The following is a 25,711-nucleotide window of genomic DNA, read 5'->3' as shown; positions in this document are numbered from 1 at the left end:
GCTGGTGACCTGTGGTCACTACATGCTTCCCACCACATGCTTCTGAAAGACCAGCCAACCCAAAGCTGCCTCCGGCCCACCCTTGGCAGGTAAGTTCACTTGGCCCTAGCTCCAGCCCTCTCCCTACTGCTCACTTTCTGGGCCCAGCCACCATAGAAATGCTCAGCACATTCGGTCCATCCATCATTTTTGGAACTGAAATTCATCTCTAGCATTTTTAACTGGCAGTTATTGCTACTTGGATCTTCCCATGTGGGTTAAATTCCCAGTCTATGGTCTCTCTTTTTTAATCCCTAATTATCTGAAGGCAGAGATGTTAGCAGATGTTAGCAGGAAGATGAGGATAGATCTTATTCCCACTTGAAGTCCAACAAGTAGATGAATGAAACTTCAAAAGATAGAAACTAAATTTCTTGGGATAAAATACTTACTGTAGATTTGACACATTTTTTGAAGCCGTCCACATTGCCATAAAAAATTGGGCTGGAAAACCTAAGAATCTTTACTCCTTCTGGTTCTACAATCTGACATGAAGAAAAATAAAGTTTGACAATTTCAGGTCTCAAATATTCAATTAAATTTCTCGCCGTTCTGCAAGGAGCCAGGTCACAGCTGCAGAGCATCTGGGCAGCACAGCTTTCTTTTTTTTATTCCCCATTAATTTTGTTTTGTGTGTTTTTTTTAAATAAGTTTTTTATTGTAAAAATAGGGGTTACAATCACATGAGCAAGGTAATGAGTACATTTCTTATCAAGCATTGTTGCCTCCTCCTTTGTTTTTCCCCTACCATCCCTTCCCTCCCACCTCCACCTACATTCCCCCCTTCCCCCCTTAGAATAGGGACTTCATCCCAGGCCCGAGGGCAGGGGGCCGCCAACCCTCAGATTTCCACAGTTCCAAAGAAGGTCTTGCTAGGGAGCCTTAGAAAGCAAATATTCAACTTTCTGATTTACAAAAAAGTGAGGATCAATAATACTTCCATGATTTATAATTTGTCCCCAGTTCACACCATGGACTCTGTTGATTTTGCTGAAGAGTAGAGGAGAAACAATTCAAGGGGACCAAAAAGGATTTTAGGTCCTAAAATTCTATGACACCTGCTTATTATCAAGATAAGGCCTCGCTTTATGCTTGGGCTGTTCTGGGTTTCAGTCCTATTTGTGGTCCCCTGTACCCCTAGGGATGATAGGTGTGCACCCCCTGTACCAAGCCTTTGTGCTTTCCCTGTAGCTGGAATAACAGGCACATGCTGCCATAGTTAGCCATTGGTTGAGATGGAGTCTTGCAAACTTCTATGCCCTACAGCCTTGGAACCACAATTCCCCATCTCTGCTACCTCTGTAGCTAGGATTGTAGGTTTGAGCCATTCTGAACTCTTGATAGTACTTAGATCAACATAACAGAAAGACTGTGGGAATTAAATTTGAGGAGCAGCTCCTGAAATTCCAAGCTTAGAGTCCAGTATTTTTTTCCAGTATTTTTTAAAATTAAAATCAAACTACAGTTCCCTAAGGTTCACCTAGAAATATACTTATTTATATTTATTTTTATTTTATTATATGTGGTACTTATGCCCATTTAAAAAATTTGTATTTTTTTGTTAAATTTGAATTTTCTTAATTTACCTCCTTTGCTTTCATCTTTATTTCCCCTCAGAGTCACTAATCAATTTTACTTGTGACCAATGAACATAAGCCCATCCATGGGATAGTAAATTATTTGTTTCTTTTTTCCAATTTTCTGCATTATATATTATTTCTCTCAATTCAAAAAATAAGGTAAATATCACATAAGGCTTTGGTGACAGAAAATCTCTTGTTAGAACTGAGTGAAGAAAATCTTTCGGTTATTCCAGCAATTTCATAGAAGTTAAGGATTCCCAAGCAGAGAAATAAGATTTTGATTGAATATCTGGAAATAATCGTATTGCCAATCGTTTTTAAATCCCCCTTCTAATGACTTTATATAAAAATGCATTCAACTCGCATGGATAAAAGTCATACAATCCATTTATAATTGTCCTTTTTGCATCAAAAGTTCTCATGACACTCCCATGACTCATGGACTCTCCCAACAGAAGTCTTGACTATTTTCTCCCTAAGAGGCTAAGAGAAAAATCCATGACCCTCCAATTCCAGGCTAGCAAGCCCTCATCTCGTCCAGCAGATGTCTGACAAAAGCACTTACATTTTTGTAAATCTTGGTACTTTTGTAGATGTCTGTGCTAGGGATGCTTCCAAGACTATTCCATGAAGGACTGAAAGAAGAAAAATTTAATATCAGAATTCTTTGAGGGAACAACCACTTTTAGGACTAAAATGTTAAAAAAAAAAGAATAGCAGCTACTAAAGAGCCCATCATTCTGGTATTTGGACTCTGTCTTATTGCAGATGACATTTTCCTGTATCTAACTCCAAAATGAACAGCTGATGTTTGTGCAGAACCGGAGGAGCAGGAGGAACTAACTGTGACTCTCTTTTGATGGCTGAGAGAAATAATGAGCATCATACTTTCACGTGCATAGCAATTTGTAGGAAAAGCAAAGAGCTTTCTCACATGTTAAATCTTATCAAAGCCCTACCATAACCCTGTTTTTATTAGTGAGTAAACTGAGGTTTAGACCAGTAAGAAAGCTGAGTGTGGTACAGGACTTTACAGCCTGTCTTTAACCTACAAGTCTTTGGTGCCTGGCATTTATTTGTGACTTATGGCAACTTCCTGATGAAGTACGGAGAGTCTGAGAGTGATCAAATTAGCCTCTTTTTATAGAAATAGCAGCCTGGGAGGACCAGAAATAAGCCCTTCCTGTCAACCAGACTGTTGATTTCCTGTTCCTGATGCAATCAGATAAATTCCATGTTTCTTCAAGTGTGACTAGGGACATATCCTAAATGTAGCTCCTAAAGAAAGACTATCTGTTTGGGGTCCTTTGAGTATTGTGCTCTCTGGATGAGCATTATAATTACTGGGAATTAAATACTGTGGAGGATATTGATTTTTGTTGGCTAAAAGCCTGGTTACCAAACCAAGAGCTGAAATGTGCCACCAAGTTTTCCTTGGCTTGCTGCATTGTGCTGATTTTTCATTTAAAGTCCATAAGCTCATCTTTCTCTCCCAAGAAAGAGATGAATACGTTCCCATAGATGGCATAAGGCAGTTCTCTCAGGCAGGAAATTGGGTTATGGGTTTATACCAACCTGCCAATAGCTAAGAGGCTTTTCTGCTTCTTCTGGCATCTTATCTTACTTTCAAATAAACTTTGCCTCAACTCCCACTTTTCCTGCCTCAAAGTATCTGTGAAGGGGTCTGAGGGGTCTGTGACTTTCCCTTTCAACCTGTTCGACTCCTATAAAAAAGCTCTCCATTTCTATACTATCTGCTTGTGTCCTTTCCTTCAACTATTTGTCAAATTGCGACAACCAATCCAACCCACATCTTTGGCTATTACTAGACAGTAATTATCCTTCCTTCTCAACCAGGTTCACATAAGTAAGCATAGAGACAAAGGCATATCGGCACTTCTCCTAAATCAGTTTCTGAGTTATTTCTCTAACAGAAAACCGGGCACTTGGGAAGCTCACGAGCACTTTCCGAACCCTGGCACCTGATATGCTGAGGCAGAAAGCCACAACTCTTTTAAGTAGCCACCACCATGCTAGAGTAGGGAGGGAATGCAAAGAGAGCTAGCTGGTGAAATGGGAGAAGTAAGTCTATGCTAAGCTGAAGACAGACATCTCTATTGATGGTTTTCCCGGCTTCTCCTTCCTTTATGCCTCATGAACAGGTATAGAGGAGGGTCTATAAAGACAAGAGAAGAACTGAGGAGGGAGAGAGCCTCAGGAGGGCATATGACCAAAGCCTGTCAGAGTCAAACAAACCTAACTCTTCCAGAAATTTGCCTCTAGGCTCCCTTTATTTAGCCCACATCTTTGCTGCTCTTACTCTGCACAGAAACTAATGCTATTTACCTCACAAAATTGGGTGAGTTATTGAATTATGCCCTATTTGGCAGATTTGAATGAATTTTGGTTATAATCAGCTCTTTGAGAGTTCTGTTCTGGGTTGCAAAATTAATAGGTTACTAGCTCCAAACGAGGTAAACAAGCTCCAATATCTTTAGCAGTTGTCCTAAACCTTAGACCCAGGGCCTCATATACTTCATCGTTATGTAACGAATAAACCACAAAGCAAACTCAGTCTCTGCCCAAACCACATATCATTTATCCTTAACATGACTAAGGAGAACACAGCAGTGGAACATGCAGGCAAGTGCATGGATTTTGGAGAGAGCTCTATCTGGGTTCAAATCTCAGCTCTCTCAATTAGTAACTGTGTGAGCTTAGGAAAAGTCCTACTAGGCCTTTCTGATTTTAAATTTTCTTACCTGTAGAATAGATGACTCAAACCTATGTTTAGGAATTTGTGATGATTAAATTTGATAATGTTTGTAAAGCATCATGTGTTTAACTCATAAAACCACGCAATATATTAGTGGCTACCATGAAAGGATGTAGGTTCACTATATCAAAACAGCATAGAAAAGGTGGGGGTATGTTGTCCTATCATAGGAAGTCTGGGATTTATAGTACTCACAATTGAACTCTCAGGACCACAGTCAATAGTCCAAATATAAGGCCAGCTAGCAAACCCAGGTCCAGCCCCAGAATGATGGACATTACACATGTAAATACCCAGATAACCTAGGGGAGAAATGGAAGCAAAAGAATTATGTCAGACACCATCAAGTGATGACTAGCTATAAACATAAGATTGATGATCCACAAATTATAGCTTTTTAAAAATACTCTGATTTCATTTTACCTTTAGTTTAAAGTTAGAATTGGCCTTCCCAATGAAGACCAACTGACCCATTGTATTTAAGAGAATTAATACTTAAAAAATGAACAGTGAGAGGCTGGGAAGGTGGCTCAGTGGTAGAATGCTTGCCTTGCATGCCCGAGGTCCTGGGTTCGATCCCTCAGCACCACATAAGCAAAAAGAAAAAAAGCCGCAAGTGGCGCTGTGGCTAAAGTGGTAGAGCGCTAACTTTGAGCTGAAGAGCTGAGGGGCAGTGCCCAGGCCCAGAGTTCAGGCCCCATGACCAGATCCCCCCCCAAAAAAAATGAACAGTGAAAAAAATCTTGCTTATAATTCTTTCTTCTCTCTACTCCTTCTCAGCCTCCTTCCCTACTTGTTCCCTTTTTATTTCTGGTGTCTTTGTGTAAGTGCATATGCTCCAACATTTCTATTCTTGTCTCTTTTGCACTTAATGATTTGTCTTGGAAATTTTTGCATATCAACATGTAGAAAGTTTTTTAAGTCTTTTTTGTGCATCTAAATTAGAGTAGAACTCTACAAAATTTAGCTTCTGGTTGTTACAATCCCACAGAACAGTTGTGAAGGCTACATTACTTACAAAATCAGTATGCATTTTGGTATTGTGTGTGTTGTTTTGAGGTTTTTTTTAAAATTTCATTTCAGTACCTAGCCTCGTGGCAACAACATTGTCTTGAGTTTTATTTGTCCTTTTAATGTAAGATTTAAAGAAGGAATCCCTCTCTCCCCCCTGCCCTCAGGAAAATGATTCTCGCTGGAAATGAATTTTCCCAGTTTTCTCAGACACACAATCTTCACATAGAAAACACCAAGGCTTTGACTCACCCCTACCATTCTCATTTCTGCTCTGGGGTTCCCAACATTCAAATAACACTAAGGAGACAGGAAGATGTAGGGCTATGACAAGAAGCATTATAAGAACCAAACCTTATTTAAGAAAAATGGGGGCTGGGAAGGTGGCTCAGTGGTAGAGTGCTTGCCTTGCATGCATGAGGCCCTGGGTTCGATTCCTCAGCACCACATAAGCAGAAAATAGCCAGAAGTGGCGCTGTGGCTCAAGTGGTAGGGTGCTATGTTTGAGATGAAGAGCTGAGGGACAGCACCCAAGCCCAGAGTTCAGCCCCCACAACTGACAAAAAAAAAAAAGAAAGAAAGAAAAATGGGCCAGCTGCTGGTGGCTCAAATCTATAATCCTAGCTACTCAGGTGCCTGAGATCTGAGGATCATGGTTTAAAGCTAGCACAGGCAGGAAAGTCCAGAAGACTCTTTTCTCCAATTAACTACCAGAAAACCAAAGTGTCACTGTTGCTCAAAGTGGTAGAGTGCTAGCTTTAAGCGAAAAAGCTCAGGGACAGTACCCAGGTCCCGAGTTCAAACCCCACAACCAACAAAAAGAAAAGAAAAGGAAAATGGGTGGAGGACGACTTACAGAATCAACTTTATTCTGCCTCCACAGGCGAGGGACATCGCACACCTGCATAAACATCCCTTTCAGGTTGGCAATCACAACAGCTGCCAAGACTGACTGCCGGGAAAGACAGACAACGTTGTGTTATTCAGGGAAATGGCTTCCATGTGATGATTTCTAAGTCTCCTGTTATTTCTTTGGTAGCAAAGTGAAGAAAAAAATGACAAGTTCTGTATACAGAAAGGAGGGTTATACCTTCTGCAGGGGTTCTAGAAGCTTCCCCAGGGCCACAATGGCAATCATCACAATCCCAGCAGAGATGATTCCAGCAATCTGAAAGACACACGCTCTCATGAGGAAGGTTCATCCTCCACCCTGTGCCTTCTGGCTCAGCACAAGGTATGCACAAAAGGCTTCTTCCGGCACACCTGAGACTCCCCTGGCACTCCCCTGCTGCTCAAAATGGAGAGAAATGAGCATCATTTGTCAGGATCACACAGAACCAAACAAAAAAGCCATCTGTGTCTATATTCACACATACACATACACACATGCACTATGCAGGGAAATTAAAGATGATGTGGAACTGAGTCTGCTAAAGTATAACAGTTATACCTATACAGTTACATCTATACCAGTAATTATACCTATAGTTTCTACAATAATTTGACAAACTATTACACTGATAGTTTTGGTGTCGATTTAGGAAGACAACCTCCTTGTCATTTGACATGCAGGGCATATAGACACTCTCTTTCCCACAAAGAGATTACTGTCATGCTCTTGAGAAATACATTCTCGTGGCGCATGTCTGCTTCTTCTGCATTGTTAAAGCAGCAGCCTGCTGACTCTGATGGCCCTAATGACATGGAAAGGGAAAATCAATGTATCCATCCTACTGCAGATTCTAGTACCCCACTGGCACACTCAGAAGTGGGAGATTGTGTTTCCTTCTTCCTTCAACAGAGACACAGGCTCTCAACTTTTTCCCCAAGGCAGCTGCAGCAACAGGGCAGTAGCAGAGTAAAAGAAGCTCAGAAACGTTACCTTTGCTGGCAAAAGCTCTGCTAAGATCCATAGATAGTAAGAGAGAAGCTGAGGGGGCAGGGACTATTGTCTGGTTTGATCAGATGACTTTCTCTGCTGAGAGAGCTGGGGCATGGCAGAAGTGAAGACTAGAAGCTCTGGAACACAGGAGAAAAGAAGACAGGGGACCAGAAGCAAAGGAGTCAGAGAGGAAGCAATAGGAGAAAACATGTTGAACACAAGTACTGCCTAGTGCAAGATGTCAGAATTAACAGGAGGCAGACACAGCAAATGTGAAAAGGAAATTCAGAAACTTAATTAGGAAACATTCTTTCTATCTGGCAAATTGATGGTTTATGCTCAGATTATATTTGGCTCAGCCTGGAGCAGCATTGTATGGGAACTGTGATTTTGAGGCACTATAAAGCCCAGGATGTAGGTCTGTCTAGCTCCTTTTTTCTGTGTTCTTCCTGAACCACACCTCCAGGTACCTAGCACTTCAGCCAGCTTTGCCTCTCCTGTTAAAGCAGAGAAGATAATCACCTGCTTCCTTCTCTCCTTCTGCCCCCAGCTTTTCCTTCCTCCTTTACTTCCTAATACTTAACCAATATTTACTGAGTACTTACATCTTACCATGGATAGAAAATGGATTTCTGAATTAATGGAAGAGATTAAGATAGCCACCTATTCATCAAGTATGTCTAATATAAGTCTCCAATTCTAGGCTAAAATCAGTGAAGGATCAATTGCTTGTATTTACTCTGCAAGGCTGGTTTCTGAGAAATTCTTTTAGATTTGATATCTATGAGCAGACCCAATTCTGAGCAAATTATTATCATTGGGTGAAGGGGTTGCCAGAACTGCAGAGTAGTTTGCAATCAGAATGACTTTTTCATGAGTCAGTTGAAGTCAGGGGAGGGTCAGAGAAAGAGCAGTGACAGCATTTAGCTCTCCTACAATCTATCAATAGGCTGAGAGCAGTCACTCTTTACCAACATTCATTCTTCTACGCAGCCCCTCAGCAAATATATGCCAAGTGTTTCTTATGTGCCTGGCACAATAATGTATCAGCAATACCAAGATGCAAATTATTACCCTGAGGAATGGCATAATCAAGTTTATCAACATGACCATCCTTTTCTGTTTCCTACTCTATGTTTATTTTTTAAGTTTAATTTTATTGTAAGGGTGATGTCAGAGGGGTTACAGTTACATAAGTAAGGTAATGAGTATATTTCTTGTCAAACATTGTTACCTCCTCCCTTGTTTTTCCCACTTTCCCTCCCCTCCCCCAACTCTCTTCCATCCCAAGCTATAAAGTTCATTTCCAACAGAAAGAATGGCATTGCCCCATTTGTAAGGAAATGGAAAGACTTGGAAAAAATCATGTTAAGAAAGCCAGGCCCAAAGAAACATAGGCTCTATGGTTTCCCTTATTTGTAATAATTAGTATAGGTCTAGGCTAGTCCTAGCAGAGGATCACAATAGCTCGATTGCTATGTACATATGACCATATAAAATGATGCCAATCAAACTGAACTCCAAGATATGGAATCCTTTTTAAATTTAATTCACACAATGACATTGTAAAATGGGTACAGTTATTATTATCATTTCATAGACAATGAAACCCAAAATTCAGCTTATGAGAAAACCAGCCTAAGAGGACACCTGCCAGTTTATTTGGTCACAGGTCCTTGGATTCCAGTCCAGGAACTTGGACTCTCAACCCTAGAACTTAGTATACATTTCAGTAATTAAGTATCAAGCCATTTCTGTACTTGTTTCCTTCTTCAGTGCTGAAATCCTGGCATCCTTCATTCCTAAATATAATACATGCCAGTGTGTGGCAGAAGCTATTAGCTTACCAGAACACCATTATCCCCAAGCCCTCTGCCAAGAAGGTCACTTTACATGAGCATTTCTTCCTGGGGCTGCCAGCCCAGGCCTCCATTTGAGTCTACCAGTACTATCAGGGGAAGAGATTTGCCTGCACCCACTCAGGACTGTGTGCCCTGAAGAGTTTTTGAATGCTTTGTCTCCAAAGCAAACAGCAAGTCCTCTTGCTGCTGACAGCTGTGCCATAAAATGGGCAACTCTGAAATGACCCTGACTGTTTCCCTTGGCATCAGACTTTTTGTTATGGATCCTGGTGCTAAGGCTGTTTCCCTTCCTCCCCTCCCCCATTTGTGGGGCTTGAACTCAGGGCTCTGGACGCTGTCCTTGAGCTCTTTTTGCTCAAGACTAGTACTCTTATCACTTTATACCACAGCGCCACCTCCGGTTTTCTGGTGGATAATTGGAGATAAGAGTCTCAGGGACTTTCTTTGCCAGGGTTGGCTTAGAACTGCAATCCTCAAATCTCAGCCTCCTGAGCAGCTAGGATTACAGAAGTGAGCCACCAGTGTCTGGCACAAGGCTGAATTCTTTTACCTGCTTCCTTAAAACCTGATAGGTTTCCAATTTTTTTTTTTTAAGTTAAGAACAAAGCTGGGCTCTGGTGGCTTGCACCTGTAATCCTAGCTACTCAGGAGTCTAAGATCTGAGGATCATGGTTCAAAGCTGGGCCTGGCAAAGAAAGTCCATGATGGTTAATCTCCAATTAACCACCAGAAAACCAAGTGGTGCTGTGGCTCAAGTGGTAGAGCGCTAGACTTGAGCTGAAGAGCACAGGGACAGTGCCCAGGCCCAGAATTCAAGACCCACAACCAGAGAAAATTTTAAGAACAATTCAGAGAATTTTAAAATTAAATCTTTGTTTCAAAGGATCCACAAGATTGGAAGAAGTTCTTGTAAATAGGAGGGGGACCTCATCCATACTGTGGTTATAGCTGGAGCTCTTCCTGGGTAGTCATTGCTGGAGTCATTTGTTTTTCCAGCCAGTAATAATAATGTGTAATAAATAAAACCCTTTAAAAGTTGGGCATAATGGCTCACTCTTGTAATCCCAGCTACTCAGGAGGCAGAGATAGGAAGTAAAGATCAGGGGGAATCACAGTTTCAAGGCTTGAGAAACATGAATTAGAGGATTGTGGTGTAAGTCAGTCCCCAGACACAAATGTGAAACCTTATTTCAAAAATAACTAAAGCAAAAGACCTGAGGGCATAGCTCAAATGGTCGCGTGCCTGCTGGCAGGTGCAAACCATCAAAAACTAAAAACAAACAATAAAACACTAGCTGGTACCGGTGGCTCATGATTATAATTTTAGCAACTCAGAAGGCTCTTGAAGATCACAGTTGGAAGCCAACTTTGGCAGGAAATTCTGTGAGACTCTTATCTCCCGTTAACCACCAAAAAGCCAGAAGTAGAGCTGTGGCTCAGAAAACCTCAGGGACAGCACCCAAACCCTCCGCTCAAGCCCCAGAACACGTAGGGGTGTGTGTGTGTGTGTGTGTGTGTGTGTGTGTGTGTGTGTGTGTGTGTGTGTGTGTGTGTGTGTGTGTGTGTGTGTGTGTGTGTGTGTGTGTGTGTGTGTGTGTGCACATGCACACCAAAACATAAGAATAAATACTCTTGGCTACCAAATGGTCATTCTGTGGGACCAAAGGCCTCTGAGGAAGTTCCTGACCCTAGCAAAGGAAATGTGAAGAGTGCTTTTTACTTTTTACTTTCCCCTCAGGTAAGAAATGAGCCCCTCCGTGTTGTTCATTGCTGACACTGTGTTGTTGGCTTGGCTGCACAGTAAGAGGGATTCTCCTCAGGTGAGCTCTGGCGCTGAGCAACTTGGGAATTACTGTCTTGGGGAAGCACAAGTGTTGCTTTTTAAGAGGCTTTTGATGAGGGATGAGGTAAAGAGATGAGTAGGCCCCAAGCTGGCTCACATGAGGAGACACTATCCCTTTCCTCTCAAAGGCCAATTGTCCTGTTCAGCGGTAGCAGTCTGCTGAGCTGCTGCTCCCTGCTCTGTTCTCTGTGATTAGCATCACCAGGCTGTGGTTCCCTACCTGTGTCTTTCCCCCAGTGCTCTCCTGGACAGCTGTGCGGGACAGCGCAGTGGTGGCCACAAAACAAGAGAAGAATCCTGAGAAGATGTTGCTGATCCCAAAGGCAATGAATTCCTGTGGGAGAGACGAAATGACCAGGTAGTAAGCAGAATGTTCTCTAGACCTCTGAGGAGTGTCTAAGGAAGCATGTTAAAAGAATCTTCCAAACACACCCTATAAAAAGTCTTACAAGTATTTAGAAACTGAGCGCCAGTGGCTCACAGAGTCTGTAACCCTAGCTCCTCAGGAGACTGAGATCTGAAGATTGTGGTGGAAGCCAGCCCAAGCAGGAAAGCCCTTGAGACTTTAAGTTCCAATTAACCAGCAAAGATCCAGAAATGGAGCTGTGTGGCTCAAGTGGCAGAGCACCAACCTTGATTAAAAATTCTAAGGTACAGAACCCAGGCCCTGAATTCAAGCCCCAGTCTCTCTCTCTCTCTCTCTCTCTCTCTCTCTCTCTCTCTCTCTCTCTCTCTCTCTCTCTCTCTCTCCCTCTCTTCTCTCTCTGTCTCTGCCTCCCTCCCTTCCTCTCTCTCTCCCTCTCTCTCTCACACACACACATACCACACCACACATGTATTTAGAGATCTTTTATGCCAAGAGAAGTTTTGAACTCCATAGACCATAAGAGAGGCTCAAGTACTGTCAGTTAATTTTAAGGATGACAAGAAACAACAAGATCCTATATTCAAAAGGTTTTTGTTCGCTGTTATATCAGTCATGGTATTTTTCTGTGGTTAGAGAGTTGCAATAAAGCGTGTTATAACTGTCAGAGCTTTTATTCTGCTGTAATTGCCCTGCTGTGTGTAGGTCTATAAACAGGGTAAAGCCAGCTCACCTGGCAATGTACCTATGCCAATCAAGATTGTCCTGTATATATTAACTGCACAGTGAACTGCATCAATGTAAAGTGATCATAGCTTTGATGTATGGTTTTTATTGTCTTTTTAAAAATCATAGTACAGCTGTCTTTAGAAAACCAATTATCAAGCAAGGTGTTGGCGGCTTGTGACTATTATTGTTGCTCCTTAAGATGCTGAGATCTGATGACCATAGTTAAAAACTAGCCTGAGAAGTTAAGTCCATGAGACTTTCTCTCTAACCAGAAAAACAAAAATAGAAACAACTCAAAGACAAAAATCAAAAAACCCGGAAGTGTAGAAATGGAGCTATGGCTTAAGTGGCAGAACTCCAGTTTTGAGTGAAAAAGCTAAAGGACAGTTCTTAGGTCCTGAATTGAAGCCCCAGTACTGGCGCGCGCGCACACACACACACACACACACACACACACACACACACACAACACACGCACAAACACACACACACATGAAAGAAAGAAAGAGAGAGAGAGAGAAAGAAAGAAAGGAAGGAAAGAAAGAAAGAGAAAGAGAAAGGAAGGAAGGAAGGAAGGAAGGAAGGAAGGAAGGAAGGAAGGAAGGAAGGAAGGAAGGAAGGAAGGAAAAGGAAAGAAGGGAGGGAGGGAGGAGAAGGGAGGGGAAGGGAAGGGAAGGAAGGAAGGAAGGAATGAAGGAAGGGAGGGAGGGAGGGAGGGAGGGAGGGAGAGAGAGAGGGAAGGGAAGGGAAGGGAAGGAAGAAAAAGAAAAGAAGAAAAGAAAAAAGGAAAGCAGGGAAATTTCTAGATACCAAGCTAGGTGAAGAACTCTTAGTCTGATGTAATATATTGGCTTGGAATATTGGTTATGACCTGATTAGCTCTTTTAAAATTAGGATTACTCATTTATTTCATAGAAAGCAAAGTGATGCAGCATGCATATTTTAAAAGGGTTTCGAATTAGCAAGCTTGAGAGGGGAAAGCCACCCCAATAAAGACCAGTGGAAGATACCAACTCTTCTTTAGCTACACCAGAAAGGGTTCCCATTTACACTCTTTCCCTGTTTGCAGCCCTATAAAACCAGCCCAGCGAAAGAAGGGACATACCTGGTTCCCATCAATAGCATAGTCATGCTTGGTGGCGTACACTTTCCCGACAGACACAGCAATAGCATAAGCCACCACGGCGATGGAAAAGGATGCCGTCAACATATCTGAAAACAAGCTCACTGGCGGGAGCACAGGAGGTAAAAACCTAGAGAGTGAAAAATGCTGAGATGATCAACAGTTTTTCTGTACCTTACCCAAATGCTATATCCACTCATCGCATGAAAGTATATGGCCCAAGAGGCTGAAGGCATAAATAGTAGCATCTGCTTTTTAAATCAGAAGTCAGCACTAGCTCCCTAGCTGATTTCTTTGTTCCCCTATTAGAAAGTCTCTTCTAGCCCTCTGCCATGAATAAATGTTGTTACTGATTTCCTTGATACCATATAACTCGATCTCTGCCACTTGACACAAAGTATTTCTCCCTATACAATTGCACTTTAAAGGTCTTTGAACATAATATAGAAATACAGAAAGATTCAATATGGAATATAGAAAGTTATTCTAGTGATGATAGACTGACAGCGTATGAAGACAAGTCACAGGGCTGAGGGCATGACTCTGGGTTGCTTAGAGAGCCTGCCTAGCAAGCATTGAGTTTAAACTCCAGTTCTGGAAGGGAAGGGGAGGGGAAGAGAGGAAGGGAAGAGAGGAGGAGGGGAGGGAATAAAGATGTGACCTTTATTTCTGGTAACCCAGGCTTATCATGATAGCCTTCCAGTCCTACAAAGAGCTTAGCTTTACTAGTAGCTTGATGCCCACTGCCTAGCTTTGTATTTCTCCAAATAGTACCTGATCCTTCATAGTGAGGGTTAAACAGAGTGAAATTTGAAAGAAAAACAACACAACAACAAAAACGGAAACCAAAGGACATCTGATCAGTCTGTGAGTAACATTGGCATGATATTGCAATCTACCAATTCTGTTTGCTCAGCTGTCAAATAGGACTCTGCATTCTTCTCTTGAATTCAATTAAATATTTTAATAATTAGTGTCTGGACACAGAATAGATGCTCAGTCTACCCTGGGAGGATTCAAAACTGCTATGCGCCTGCTGCCATTTATACTGTCTTGCTGGACCAAAATAGTGTCAGTTATTTGCCCCCATGCTAAATGAGATCCTAACTAGACATCTCATAATGGCCTCCGAGTAAGATTTCCTGCTAGTGTATTGAATGCTTATGCAATCAGGGTACCTATTTGGCCCCAGCCAACCTTGCCTAACCTGATAATGAGGGAACATTTCCAGATGCCCATGGAGGAGGGAGTGGATAAATACCCACGTAACTGGAAAGATGAGGACAGAGAGGAGTGGGTCCTGAAGGACAAATCAACGTACAATTGAACTAGGCATGAAAAACATAACCTAACTGTCTTTCCTTAGCTTGACCATGAACATTTGGCAAATGTGCTGCCCCTTCAGCTAAAGTGTGCCAGGGACTTCAAAGCAGACAGGTAGGAAAGAATCTTTGGCCCTCCCACCCTACCGTGATGTTCTTCCCTGTGCCACTTTTAAGTACTCTGCACAGAGGAACACAGTGAGGCACTGGACCCATTAAAGACTTGGGCTATGAGTCAGCTGCATGAAGAGCAAGACAGGCTGTGGTTGGCTATTTTAGAGTCCTGCTGCTGATGTGAAGGCTTGGCTCTCAGTGTGAGTGAATCCCAGTGGGATTCCCAGACCCACCATACATAGAAAGGTTGTGTTTTTACCAGGAAGGATGGAGAGAGGAGGACAGTCACGGTTTTGAGCTGTCCAAGGGGACACTGCTTTGGGAGACTGACTGATCCTAACTTGTGCTCCTAGACCTCAATAGAATAATAAGAAGCTGCCAGTAGTAGCTGAGTTAGGAAAAGGACACAGGAAGAACATCAGTGGGAAACTGAAGCCGGAAGTAGTGTAATGGCAGCGGCTCAGGAGGTGGAGGCAGGAGGACTGAAGTCCAAGGCTAAACCAAGCAAAAGGATGAGATCCTGTTTGAGAACCAAATTAAGGCAAAAATGCTGGGGGTGTGGCTCAAGTAGTAGAGTGCTGGCCTAGCAAGGTTGAGTCCTGAGTTAAAACCTCAGTACTAGGAATAAGTGTACTTATACACATACACGCATACACATTCATTCACACACACACACACACACACACACACACACACACACACACACACACACACACACACGCGATGGGAAATCAGTCTCTCTCTTTGCTCCTCTTCTGCAGTACTCACCTCAGCCACTTGAGCATTTTCCTTTCCTCATTGGTTTCTTTTTTTAAAAAATAAGTTTTCATTGTGAAAATACTGTACAGAGGGGTTACAGTTACATGAGCAAGGTAATGAGTGCATTTCTTATCAAGCATTGTTGCCTTCTCCTTTGTTTTCCCTCTACTATCCCTTCCCTCCCATCTCTACAACTGTACTCCCCCCTCCACCCCGGGCCTAAATTGTAAGTTTGTTTTTTGACATAGTGTCGTACATCTCATTGTTGCAATGGGTCCACCTGTACCCCTATTTAAACAATTTGATTTCTAATGTCTTTACCCTACCCCTTTTTCCCTCAATCATGCTTATTTCACTGGAATTGTTTCAGTGTCACCAAGTGAGATCAGCTAACAAAGGCCTTTTTTGTATGTGTTTGTCTTTCTTTCTTTCTTTTCTTTCTTTCTTCCTTCCTTCCTTTCTTTTTCTTTCTTTTTCTCTGTCTTTTTCTGTCTTATCTTTCTGTCTTTCCTTCTTCCTTCCTCTTTTTCTTCCTTCCTTTCTCTTTCCTTCCTTCCTTTCTTTTTCTTTTTTCTCTGTCTTTTTCTGTCTATCTTTCTGTCTTTCCTTCTTCCTTCCTTCCTCTTTTTCTTCCTTCCTTTCTCTTTCTCTTTCCTTCCTTCCTTTCTTTTTCTTTTTTTCTCTGTCTTTTTCTGTCTCTCTGTCTTTCTGTCTTTCTTCCTTCCTCTTTTTCCTTTCTCTTTCTTTCCTTTCTTTCTTCCTTCCTTTTTCTTTCTTTTTCTCTGTCTTTTTCTGTCTTTCTATCTTTCTGTCTTTCCTTCTTTCTTCCTTCCTCTTTTTCTTCCTTCCTTTCTCTTTCTCTTTTCTTTCTTTCTTTCTCTCTTTTCTCTCTCTCTCTCTCTCTCTCTCTCTCCTCTCTCTCTCTCTTATGCTTCCTTGTTTTCCAAACACAGATATGAAAAAATTATCTTTTCTGATCATCTACTGTGCGGTAGGTGCTATGTGAGGAAGACAGAGCTGTTCGCAATGAGGTGACTGCCCTGATTTGGGGGGCAAGAATTCATAATCCTGGGGGTCAGGCAAGGTAAATTAGCTGACCAGTAGTCTGACAGAGGATTCAGCTTTATTAAACCCAAGGGCAAGAGGCAAAGACCCACATTCAGAAGAGGGAGAGAATAGTCATAAAGTTCTGCTGAGCACCAGGAGGGAATGTAAGCCAGAAACAATGAATTCCCCAGAGCAACTACTGCAACATGGATCTATGGGACAGGGCATGTGCTGAGGGCCACGTACAACCGGTACATATTAGGAAGCCTGACAAGAGAGAGCTATGGAAATATGTTTTATGTAATTGTTTATAACTTCAAATAACCTAATTGTTAGAGTCAAAACTCGAAACTCAAGTAGCCACCTTGTATCTTTTACTATTAAATTCGTTCCACTTTCAGAATTCACTGCCAAAATGTTGATTTTCTGATATAAGGATTCCCAATTTACCTGGTTGTCTTTTATGTGTGTCAGTATCGAGGCCTGAACATTGAGCCTTGGTATTGTCCCTTAGCTTTTTCCCTCAAGGCTGGTATTCTACCCCTTGAGCCACACCTCTACTTCTGGATTTTTGCTGGTTATGTGTAGATAAGAGTCTCTAAACTTTCCTGATTGGGTGGGCTTTGAATTGAGATCCTCAGCCTGCTGGGTAGTTAGGATGACAGGTAGCCATTGTCCAGGTGGCGTTTTTTTCAAGTATTTTTAAAAACTGACATTAGAGCCAGGTACCGGTGGATCTCAGTACAAAGCCAGCCCAGACAGGAAAGTCCATGAGACTCTTATTTCTAAGTAACAACCAAAAAGCCAGAAGTGGAGCTGCGGCTTAAGTGGTAGAGCACTAGCTTTAAACAAAAGCCAGAGGCAATGCCCATGCCCTGAGATCAAGCCCCAGAACTGGCACCAAATAATAATAATAAGTTTATTATTATTATATTAGAAGACAATATAAGATATTCAATCAGTCAAGAAGATGTCAGGGTTCTCGTTCTCTCTCTCCCTCCTCCCCCCCCCCTCCTCTCTCTCATTTTCTCATTTTTGGGGGGAAGAAACACTGGAATCAGGTAGCCTGAGGAGTTTCTGTTACCAGCCAGAAAACAAGATCAAATGTAAGGTCCCTGCATTAGGTATAAGGGAAGGGCACAGCGACCTACTGATTAACAGCCAATTCTAGTCATGAGCATTGTAAGTTAATGTTACACATATAATAAACCTCTGGGCTTCTGTGATCAAATCATAGTATGAGACACTTTGTCTATTCTGTGCGTATTTTATTTTCCTTGGTAGGAGTAGGGATTGAAGCCAGGGCCTCTCACAACTGCTTTGTGACTTGAGCCACACCCCTGTTGATTTGTATTCTGTGTTTGAGATAGGGTCTTGCTAACTTTCCCTGGGTTGACCTCAACTAACAATCTTTTCTGCCTCCACCTCTTGAACAGTTAGGATTTTAGGTGTGTGCCACCACACCCAGTTCACTCTGTGAATTTTGTAAACACTCTCACTGGCATTTTATAAGATTGAGGTGAGGCTTTGGCTATTATAACCACCCTGGTCATAAAAGGGAATTTCTCTAGCAACACACAACCAGGTAACAAAGATAAAGGAGGGGTCTTGGGGATCTAGAGATTCTTTGTTTAATTTGTACTGGTGTTTGAAGCCAGGGCCTGACACTTGCTAAGTAGGTGTTCTACCACTTGAGCCACACCTCCAGAAATCATTTTGCTTTGGTTATTTTTCAGGAAGGGTCTCACACTTTCACTCACCAGTCTAAGATCCAATCCTCCTACCCATAGTCTCCAGAATAGCTGAACACCAGCACATCCAGCTTATTGATTGAGAATGGGGGAGAAGGAATCTCACTAACTTTTTGTTCAGGCTAGCTTTAAACTGAGACCATCCTGACTACTACCTTCCAAGTAGCTGGGATTACAGGTGTAAGCCACTATGCCTAGCTTAGAATCTTGGTCTAATTCATCAGACTACCAAATATATGACAAACTCCTCTTGAAGATACTGCAATTTATTGTTTTTTCTTATGTCACTAAACTGAATGGTAGAGAATTTAGGTCCAATATTCCTGGTTCCTTAAGCAGATTGCTAACGTGCAAGAAATGCTACTAATTGTGCCTGAGTTTCTGTTCTGTTGTAATTATACATATGAGGTAAATCAGGAGTGTCATGTGACATGTGCACATTCTAGGACATTTTAAGAAAATAAAGAAAATGCTTTTAAACAAATGGCTTGAACTTTATCTGCTTCTGTACTATTTGACGCTTTGCAGAAATGGGTGTTTCTTCAAGATCACAGGCACATGGAACTATTGGAGGAGCACCAGTAAAGTGAGACTTGTAATAAAAGGCTTCCTTTCAATAGAAAGTACTAGCTTACTATGTTAGCATTATCTAAGAGGAACGCCATACTCACCCCCTTGGGATGGACTTCACAATGCCAGCATTGTAATTTTTTTCCAAGTTGGCTCCATATGAAATGGCAGTGGCAATTATGGTCTGAAATAAAATAAAAGATGGGAAACAAAAAACCAGGCCCCACTGGTTTTAACAATTCCTTGCTTGCCAAGCCAGCTGATACGAAGTATCTTCCACTTACCACAATTACTTCTATAGGGATAGGAACTGGGATTCTGTGTTTATATCGATCATTTAATTCCTTAACAGCCATGCAGATGATGATGGTGAGTAGTCCAGCAATGAAATCAGCAAGATTGGTGTCAGCAATATTTTGGAAAATCTCAATTAGAGTCTGTAAAGAGAAATCATGGCACAAAAACCATAAAAACATGGCAGCCAATCCAGGGTCCATGAAGAACATCCAGGCTGCCATCTATACCACATAAACAGCATATACAGAGTTATAAAACTGCAGGTGATTTTTATATTCTCAAAATTGTTTCTCTGTATTTGTCTAATAATAAAAATATAGAACTTTTCAAAGAAACAATGTCATTGCATATTGCCATTTTCTTGCAGAAAATATTTTTACAAATCTTATCTTAAAAATCCTAAAGTGGTTTTCTGGATACTATTAAGTGGCCTGATTTTGTCCATGTGGATGAAAGTTTGAGGAAGCAAAAAGTCCTAGTTACTTTTTCAATCTCAATTAGCCAACATTTTAATATTTTCCCCTAAGACACTGGCAATCACAAAACAAAACAACAAAAGCTTCCTAAAATACTTCATACCTAGATAGTAGTAATGCCTACTCTTTAGGTAAAACAAAGCAAAGTTATTGGATTGAGTAGACATTACTAGAAAATCCTTTGATATAGCTCATCTCCCAAGTGGTTACTTTTCTTTTTCTTTTTTTTTTTTTTTCGGGTTGGTCATGGGGCCTGAACTCTGGGCCTGAGCGCTATCCCTCAGCTCTTCAGCTCAAGGCTAGCGCTCTACCACTTGAGCCACAGCGCCACTTCTGGCTTTTTTCTTTTTGCATATATGGTGCTGAGGAATCGAACCCAGGGCCTCTGGCATGCAAGGCATGCGCTCTACCACTGAGCCACCTTCCCAGCCCCAAGTGGTTACTTTTCTTTGAGTGTTTTTATAGTTATGTTTTTATGTGAGCTAAAGGGATGGAACATCTTAATAGTTTGAACATGCATCTTATTTATTTTGACAGAAAGTAAAGCTCTTTAAAGTAATTATAAGTCTGGTAGCAATTGTAAAATGCACATTAAATAATGTAGGAGTCACCTTGCAGCCAGCCTCAAGAGTCTGGAAGACATTCAAAAGTTGGGATAAGCAGCATGCTCCGCAGGCTGAGTACATGCCCGCAATGGCTTGTCAGGCATTTACCCAGAGGAAGCCTTTGAAGTTTTTTCCCAGGCCACATTTTTGCTCTTACTTTAAACCCAATACTAACAAGTCAACTTTGTCTGCTTTCCAGACTCCCTGAACATTTTAAGACAGATACCCTGATAGCAATGTGATAAAGCAGGTGAAAACAAGATGTGATAGTACCACAGCAGACACAGCAACAAAACCCAGAGCATCTAACGTAAGCACAAGCAGGCCTACTTGAAAGTTCTTGTTGCTACTTGGTTTTTCACATAATCAACTTCTTAGTAAGGACCTTTGCTTATTCATGAGCTAGGTATACTGTGTGTTCACTAATTGCCTATATAATACAGGCTTGCTTTCCAATTCAAGATAGAAACATTCAAACTTGAAAACATTTGTTCTGACTATCCCAATCACAAAAACATTTTCACCTTACAAGGAGCACTGCAGGAGTCTCATTAAATTATTAAGTCTCATTAAATCTCTGAAAGTCATTTAGACCTTTGAACAAGACAAGAATGTAAGCCACAAAAACCAGTCACTTTGTTACATAATTGCATCAAGCATGAGATATGAGTTATATGGATTAGTTGCTTGTATACTGAGTAACCATTCAGGAATTCTTATGAAAATCTATACAACAGAAATTTAATGATGGTTGAAATAAATCTCAGCCACTTAAATAATTGGTGTAAATTATTCTCAAAGATATGGAAATGAGAGTCTAAAAGTGTACTGCATAAAAATTTAAATGTAGGGCTGGGAAGGTGGCTCAGTGGTAGAGCGCTTGCCTTGCATGCCTGAGGCCCTGGGTTCGATACCTCAGCACCACATAAGCAAAAAAGAAAAAAGCCAGAAGTGGCGCTGCGGCTCAAGTGGTAGAGAACTAGCCTCGAGCTGAAGAGCTGAGGGACAGCTCCCAGGCCCAGAGTTCAGGCCCCATGCCTGCAGCCAAAAAAGAATTTTTTTAATGTAGTTTTCTATTAAAATATAATATGGATATGATTCTGTATTTTACCCTAGTTTCCAAAACATATTCAAATCATAATAATGAGCTTTTTAGTTATGGGTTATAGTTTATTATAATTTCTACTATGGCTAGAAACTTTTAGTATCATTTCATTTTGATTATTATTTCTGCCCAGCATTACATGAAACTATAGGGAAAAATCATGTCCAATTTTTATGGCTGACTTTCAGAGATAGATTTATTTTAGTTCCCATTTTGTAACCACCTCTGTGGCATTTCCTGCTACAGATTTTTTAAAAATAGATGGACAGCCCCTTAAAGTGTTACTATTGAAAGTAATTGGTGGTAAACACTCAAGATTAGGCTAGCTCAAGTTAGTAGAACACCTGCAGAGTAAGTGTGAGGCCCTGAGTTCAAACCCCAAAAGATATTCCCAAAAGATAAACAAGAGGCTCACAAGATCTTAAACTCTTGAGTATCTGCAAGGGTGTTACAAATTGCTAAATTACTAAATCACTGCCAATCCCCAGCACTCTGTTATGTGTGAATTGAAGTTTTCCCACTGTTCTAACAGTTCTTCCTCCCATTCTTTGTATCTGATACTTCCAGTTGTCAGTGTCTTTTTGGAGTGTGATACACTAAAAGTACAACCTAATAACAAAATGCTGTTGTAAGTTGTAAATAATGTTGCAACAAATTAACTAGCACATTTCAGGCAAAGTATTTTATCACAGTCTTACAAATCTTTCTTGGAAGAATCCACTACTATTCTGATTCAGTGGAGAATTCCTTCATAAACAATTACAACTGTAATGCCACAAACAAAACTGTTCAGTGGGTCCTCCAACCCTTACGAAATAGTTTCCAGATTTATTCATTCTTTCTTTCCAGAAATACAGATCTTGTATTTACCAAACATAGGGATAATTGAAATACCTTCATGGAAATTGGCTGGCCTGTGAGGAATTGATTTATCGTGAGATTCTATGATCTACCAGTTAAAATAACCATTCGAATGCTATTGGTGGGGAAAGCTGGGGTGGGGAAATTTTTTTTGGAAAATCCTATACGTTCTGCTCAGTTTTTCTCATGAGTCTAAAACTTCTCTTTAAGAAAATAGTAAGGGGTAGATGCTTCTGGCTTAATAATCCTAGATACTCAGGATGCTAAGATCTGAGGTTTATGGTTCAAAGCCAGCTGAAGCAGGAAAATCTTTGAGCCTCTTATCTTCAATTAACCACTCAAAAAGCTATAAGTGGAGCTGTAGCTCAAGTGGTAGAGTGCTAGGCTTGATCACAAGAGCTCAGAGACAGTGCCCAGGCCCTGAGTTGAAGTCCCACGTCTAGCACAAAAATACATATATACATACATACATACATACATACAACAAATTCAAAATTTCTATGGCACATGCTAACTTGAGAGTTAAAAAAATAACATTCAGCTGGGTGCCAGTGACTCAGGCCTGTAATCCTAGCTATTCAGGAGGCTGAGATCTGAGGATCACTGTTGAAAGCCAGCCCACGCAGTAAAGCCTGTGAGACTCTTATCTCCAATAAACCACCCAAATAGCTGGAAGTGGCACTGTGGCTCAAGTGGTAGAGCTCTAGCCTTGAGCACAGAGAGGTTCAGGGACAGAGTCCAGGCCCTGAGTTCAAGCCCCAGGACCAGCAAAAAGAAAAAAAAATAACTACATTCATGTTGCATGTGATGGCTTACACCCATAATCCCCAGCTATCCAGGAGGTGAGACTGAAAGGCAGCCTGGGAAAAATTTTAGCAAATCCCCTACCTCAAACAATATGCCAAGTGTGGGTGGGTACCAGTGGCTTTCATCTGTAACCCTAGCTACTTGTAAGGCTAAGATTGTTAGGATCATAGTTCAAGGACAGCCCAGGCAGAATAAAGTTCTTGAGATTCCTCAACAAATTGCTGAGCTGATGATGTCTGTCTGTTACCCTAGCTAACAGGAAGTTTATCATTTGTGGACTGCAGCTAGGCATGCACCCCAGAATAAAGGAAGACCCTACTTTTAAAAATAATAAGAAGCCGGGCACTGGTGGCTCATGACTGTAATCTTAGCTATTCAGGAGGCTGAAATCTGAGGATCATGCTTCAAAGCCAGCCCAGGCAGGAAGAGTCTGTGAGACTCCAAATTAACAACCAGAAAACCAGAAGTGCTGCAGTGACTCAAGTGTTAGAGTGCTCGCTTTGAACTGAAGAGCTCAAGGACAGGCCCCAGGCTCAGAGTTCAAGCCCCACTACCGACAAAATAATAATAATAATAATAATAATAACAATGAGTGCCTCCCTAGCAACCATTAGGATCCAAGATCAAGACCCATTACTTAAACAAACAAATATACTGGGTGTGGTGATACACACTGTAATGCCAGGTAGGAGAACTACTGTCTGAGACTGGTAACATGTCCTCCCACTTCAAAAGAAAAAGAAAAAAAAAGAAATGAGATCCTGTCTGAAAAATAATTAAGAAGTTAAAGGGCTGGGAGACTGGCTTAAGTGGTTGAGTACCAATCTACCAATTATAAGGTCCTGGATTCAAATACTACCACTCACAACAATAAAAGCTATTTTTGCCCTGTTCTGCAAAGGTCAAGTATTAGCCTTAACCTCCTGTGAGTTGAGTTGGTGTAGGCCTAGCAATGTTGATACAAGAAGGCAAGCACACTCACCAAGGTAGACTCATGGGTCTCAAGGCAGTAGGCTTGTCTAGGAATGAACAGAACTGGTGCATTTACTGAGTGTTCAGTCAATATTTACTAAACAGGTGAAATGAAGGAAATGAGTTAAAAAATGAATGGCTGATAGAGACTGTGAAAGCAAGGTATATCAGACAGTAGATAAATGGCAGAGCTTGTTAAAATAAGGAAAGCTAAAGGCCTCAAAAAGAAGTGATAATTTGTCAGGGAAAAATAGCAAGAATGGCCAAAATCATGTCGAATTAAAAACAGCCTCGGCTAGTGTTGTCTAGTAGGTATGGTCTCTGGTAGGAAAATGTTGGCACATTATTTTTGCACAGCTTTATTTCTCCAAGCTGGAGTGACATCATGTTACTTATTATCACCCTTCTCCAAGTCTCAGCCACAGGCTTTATATAGAACATATATTTAGATCCAAGAATGTCTTCAAATCTAATTAGAGTAATCTATTGCCTTCTTTTGCATCTTTTACATGTTGAATCATCTCTGTATCTAATGTTCTTTTTCATTTATAATCACTGGGACATTTACCTTCTGCATTTTCTGGTCTCTCATAATTAGAAAAGGCTCCAGAGACATGTCTCCAATCATTTCATTTTAAAAGGAAAAGCAGACTTGAAATAAGAATTTGAAAATAATAAGTTTCTCCTTGCTGTTATTGTAATTTAGATGAAGTCTCACTCTGTAGCCCAGGCTGGCTCCAACTCATGATCACACCCCACCATGCTTGACTTTCAACATAATGACTATTTTACCACATGCTATATATCAATCTCTAGAACACGTACTCCTCAATTATTTTCATTTGATACTATTTACACTCCTCTGTATGAAGGAAACTGAGGCATGGTGATTTTCTCACATGACTAATAAAAAGTAGGGTCAGAAAAAAAAGAAAAAGAAAAAAGAAGTAGGGTCAGAATTTGAATCCAGAATTTGAATCCACTTCTAAGTGTGAACTTTCACTGATTAAACTTCAAGATGCGTTTAATATCATTTAGCTTGTCAAAAGGAAACTTGAGATTAAAACACAAATGCAGTGCATCTCAGAGCTGCCTTTACTTCATCAGACTACTTCTTCCTATAAATGGTTTTTAACGGCAGTAACCTTTCCAAAAACAGCTAAGAACAATGATTTGTCAACGCTGCCTTCTTTGTGTTATTCCTGATTCTCGGGCGCCTTTAGGAGAAGAATAGCTCCACAAATCTGATGTTTCACTCTGCAGAGTGAAACATCAATTCCCCAGGCTCAAGTTGCATGTAGAGAGACCCATTTCCTGTGCACAAGCAGCACTCACATAGATAATGGAGAGGACGCCATTATAGTTTTTGGTTGAAACGTTGAGCACAATTTTCAGTTGTGAGACCAGCACTTGAAAAGCAGCAGCTGTTGTGAATCCTCCAACCAAAGGATCTGCCAAATACCTCACTATGAATCCAATCTGCAAGCCTCCAAATATCAGCTAGGATGAGAAGAACAAGAAAAAAAAAAAAAAGAACTGTTTGCCTATGACAAAAAACAACTGTCGAAATAGAAACAAATTCAGCTTAAGACTAGTTAAAACAGTAGCCCGCCTCTGGTACAAAAACACTTAGAAGAAACAAACCTGGATTTCTTCATGGACTCTGTCTCCCCTTCCCTTTACCACTTTAAAACTCTAAGCCAATATATGTTTTAAACTAGTTCTGCATACATTCTAAGATAAGCAGAAACCATTTCTGTGACTTTCAGGCCCCATAACTCTACAGTGGAATATTTTACCTCCCCTAGGATTC

The 25,711-nt window shown here is 41.1% G+C and overlaps 1 protein-coding gene across 1 annotated transcript in view; it reads right to left on the bottom strand.

Annotated features, from left to right (window-relative positions):
- Positions 1-25,711, bottom strand: part of Slc26a4 (solute carrier family 26 member 4) — a 51,709-nt gene that overhangs the window by 10,725 nt on the left and 15,273 nt on the right. The window contains exons 6-15 of the mRNA XM_042684560.1: positions 25,234-25,398; positions 19,060-19,212; positions 18,877-18,959; positions 13,195-13,342; positions 11,217-11,330; positions 6,500-6,577; positions 6,266-6,361; positions 4,594-4,700; positions 2,188-2,257; positions 432-524 (exon numbers count right to left, since the gene is read on the bottom strand). Coding sequence (XP_042540494.1) covers positions 432-524; positions 2,188-2,257; positions 4,594-4,700; positions 6,266-6,361; positions 6,500-6,577; positions 11,217-11,330; positions 13,195-13,342; positions 18,877-18,959; positions 19,060-19,212; positions 25,234-25,398 — 1,107 coding nt within the window. The remainder of the gene's footprint in view (positions 1-431; positions 525-2,187; positions 2,258-4,593; positions 4,701-6,265; positions 6,362-6,499; positions 6,578-11,216; positions 11,331-13,194; positions 13,343-18,876; positions 18,960-19,059; positions 19,213-25,233; positions 25,399-25,711) is intronic.

Source organism: Dipodomys spectabilis, unplaced genomic scaffold, assembly GCF_019054845.1.
Source record: "Dipodomys spectabilis isolate Male_0828 unplaced genomic scaffold, ASM1905484v1 ptg000089l, whole genome shotgun sequence".
NCBI lineage: Eukaryota > Metazoa > Chordata > Mammalia > Rodentia > Heteromyidae > Dipodomys > Dipodomys spectabilis.
The sequence above is the reverse complement of the archived record's forward strand: the minus strand, read 5'-3'. Positions and strand labels throughout refer to the sequence as shown.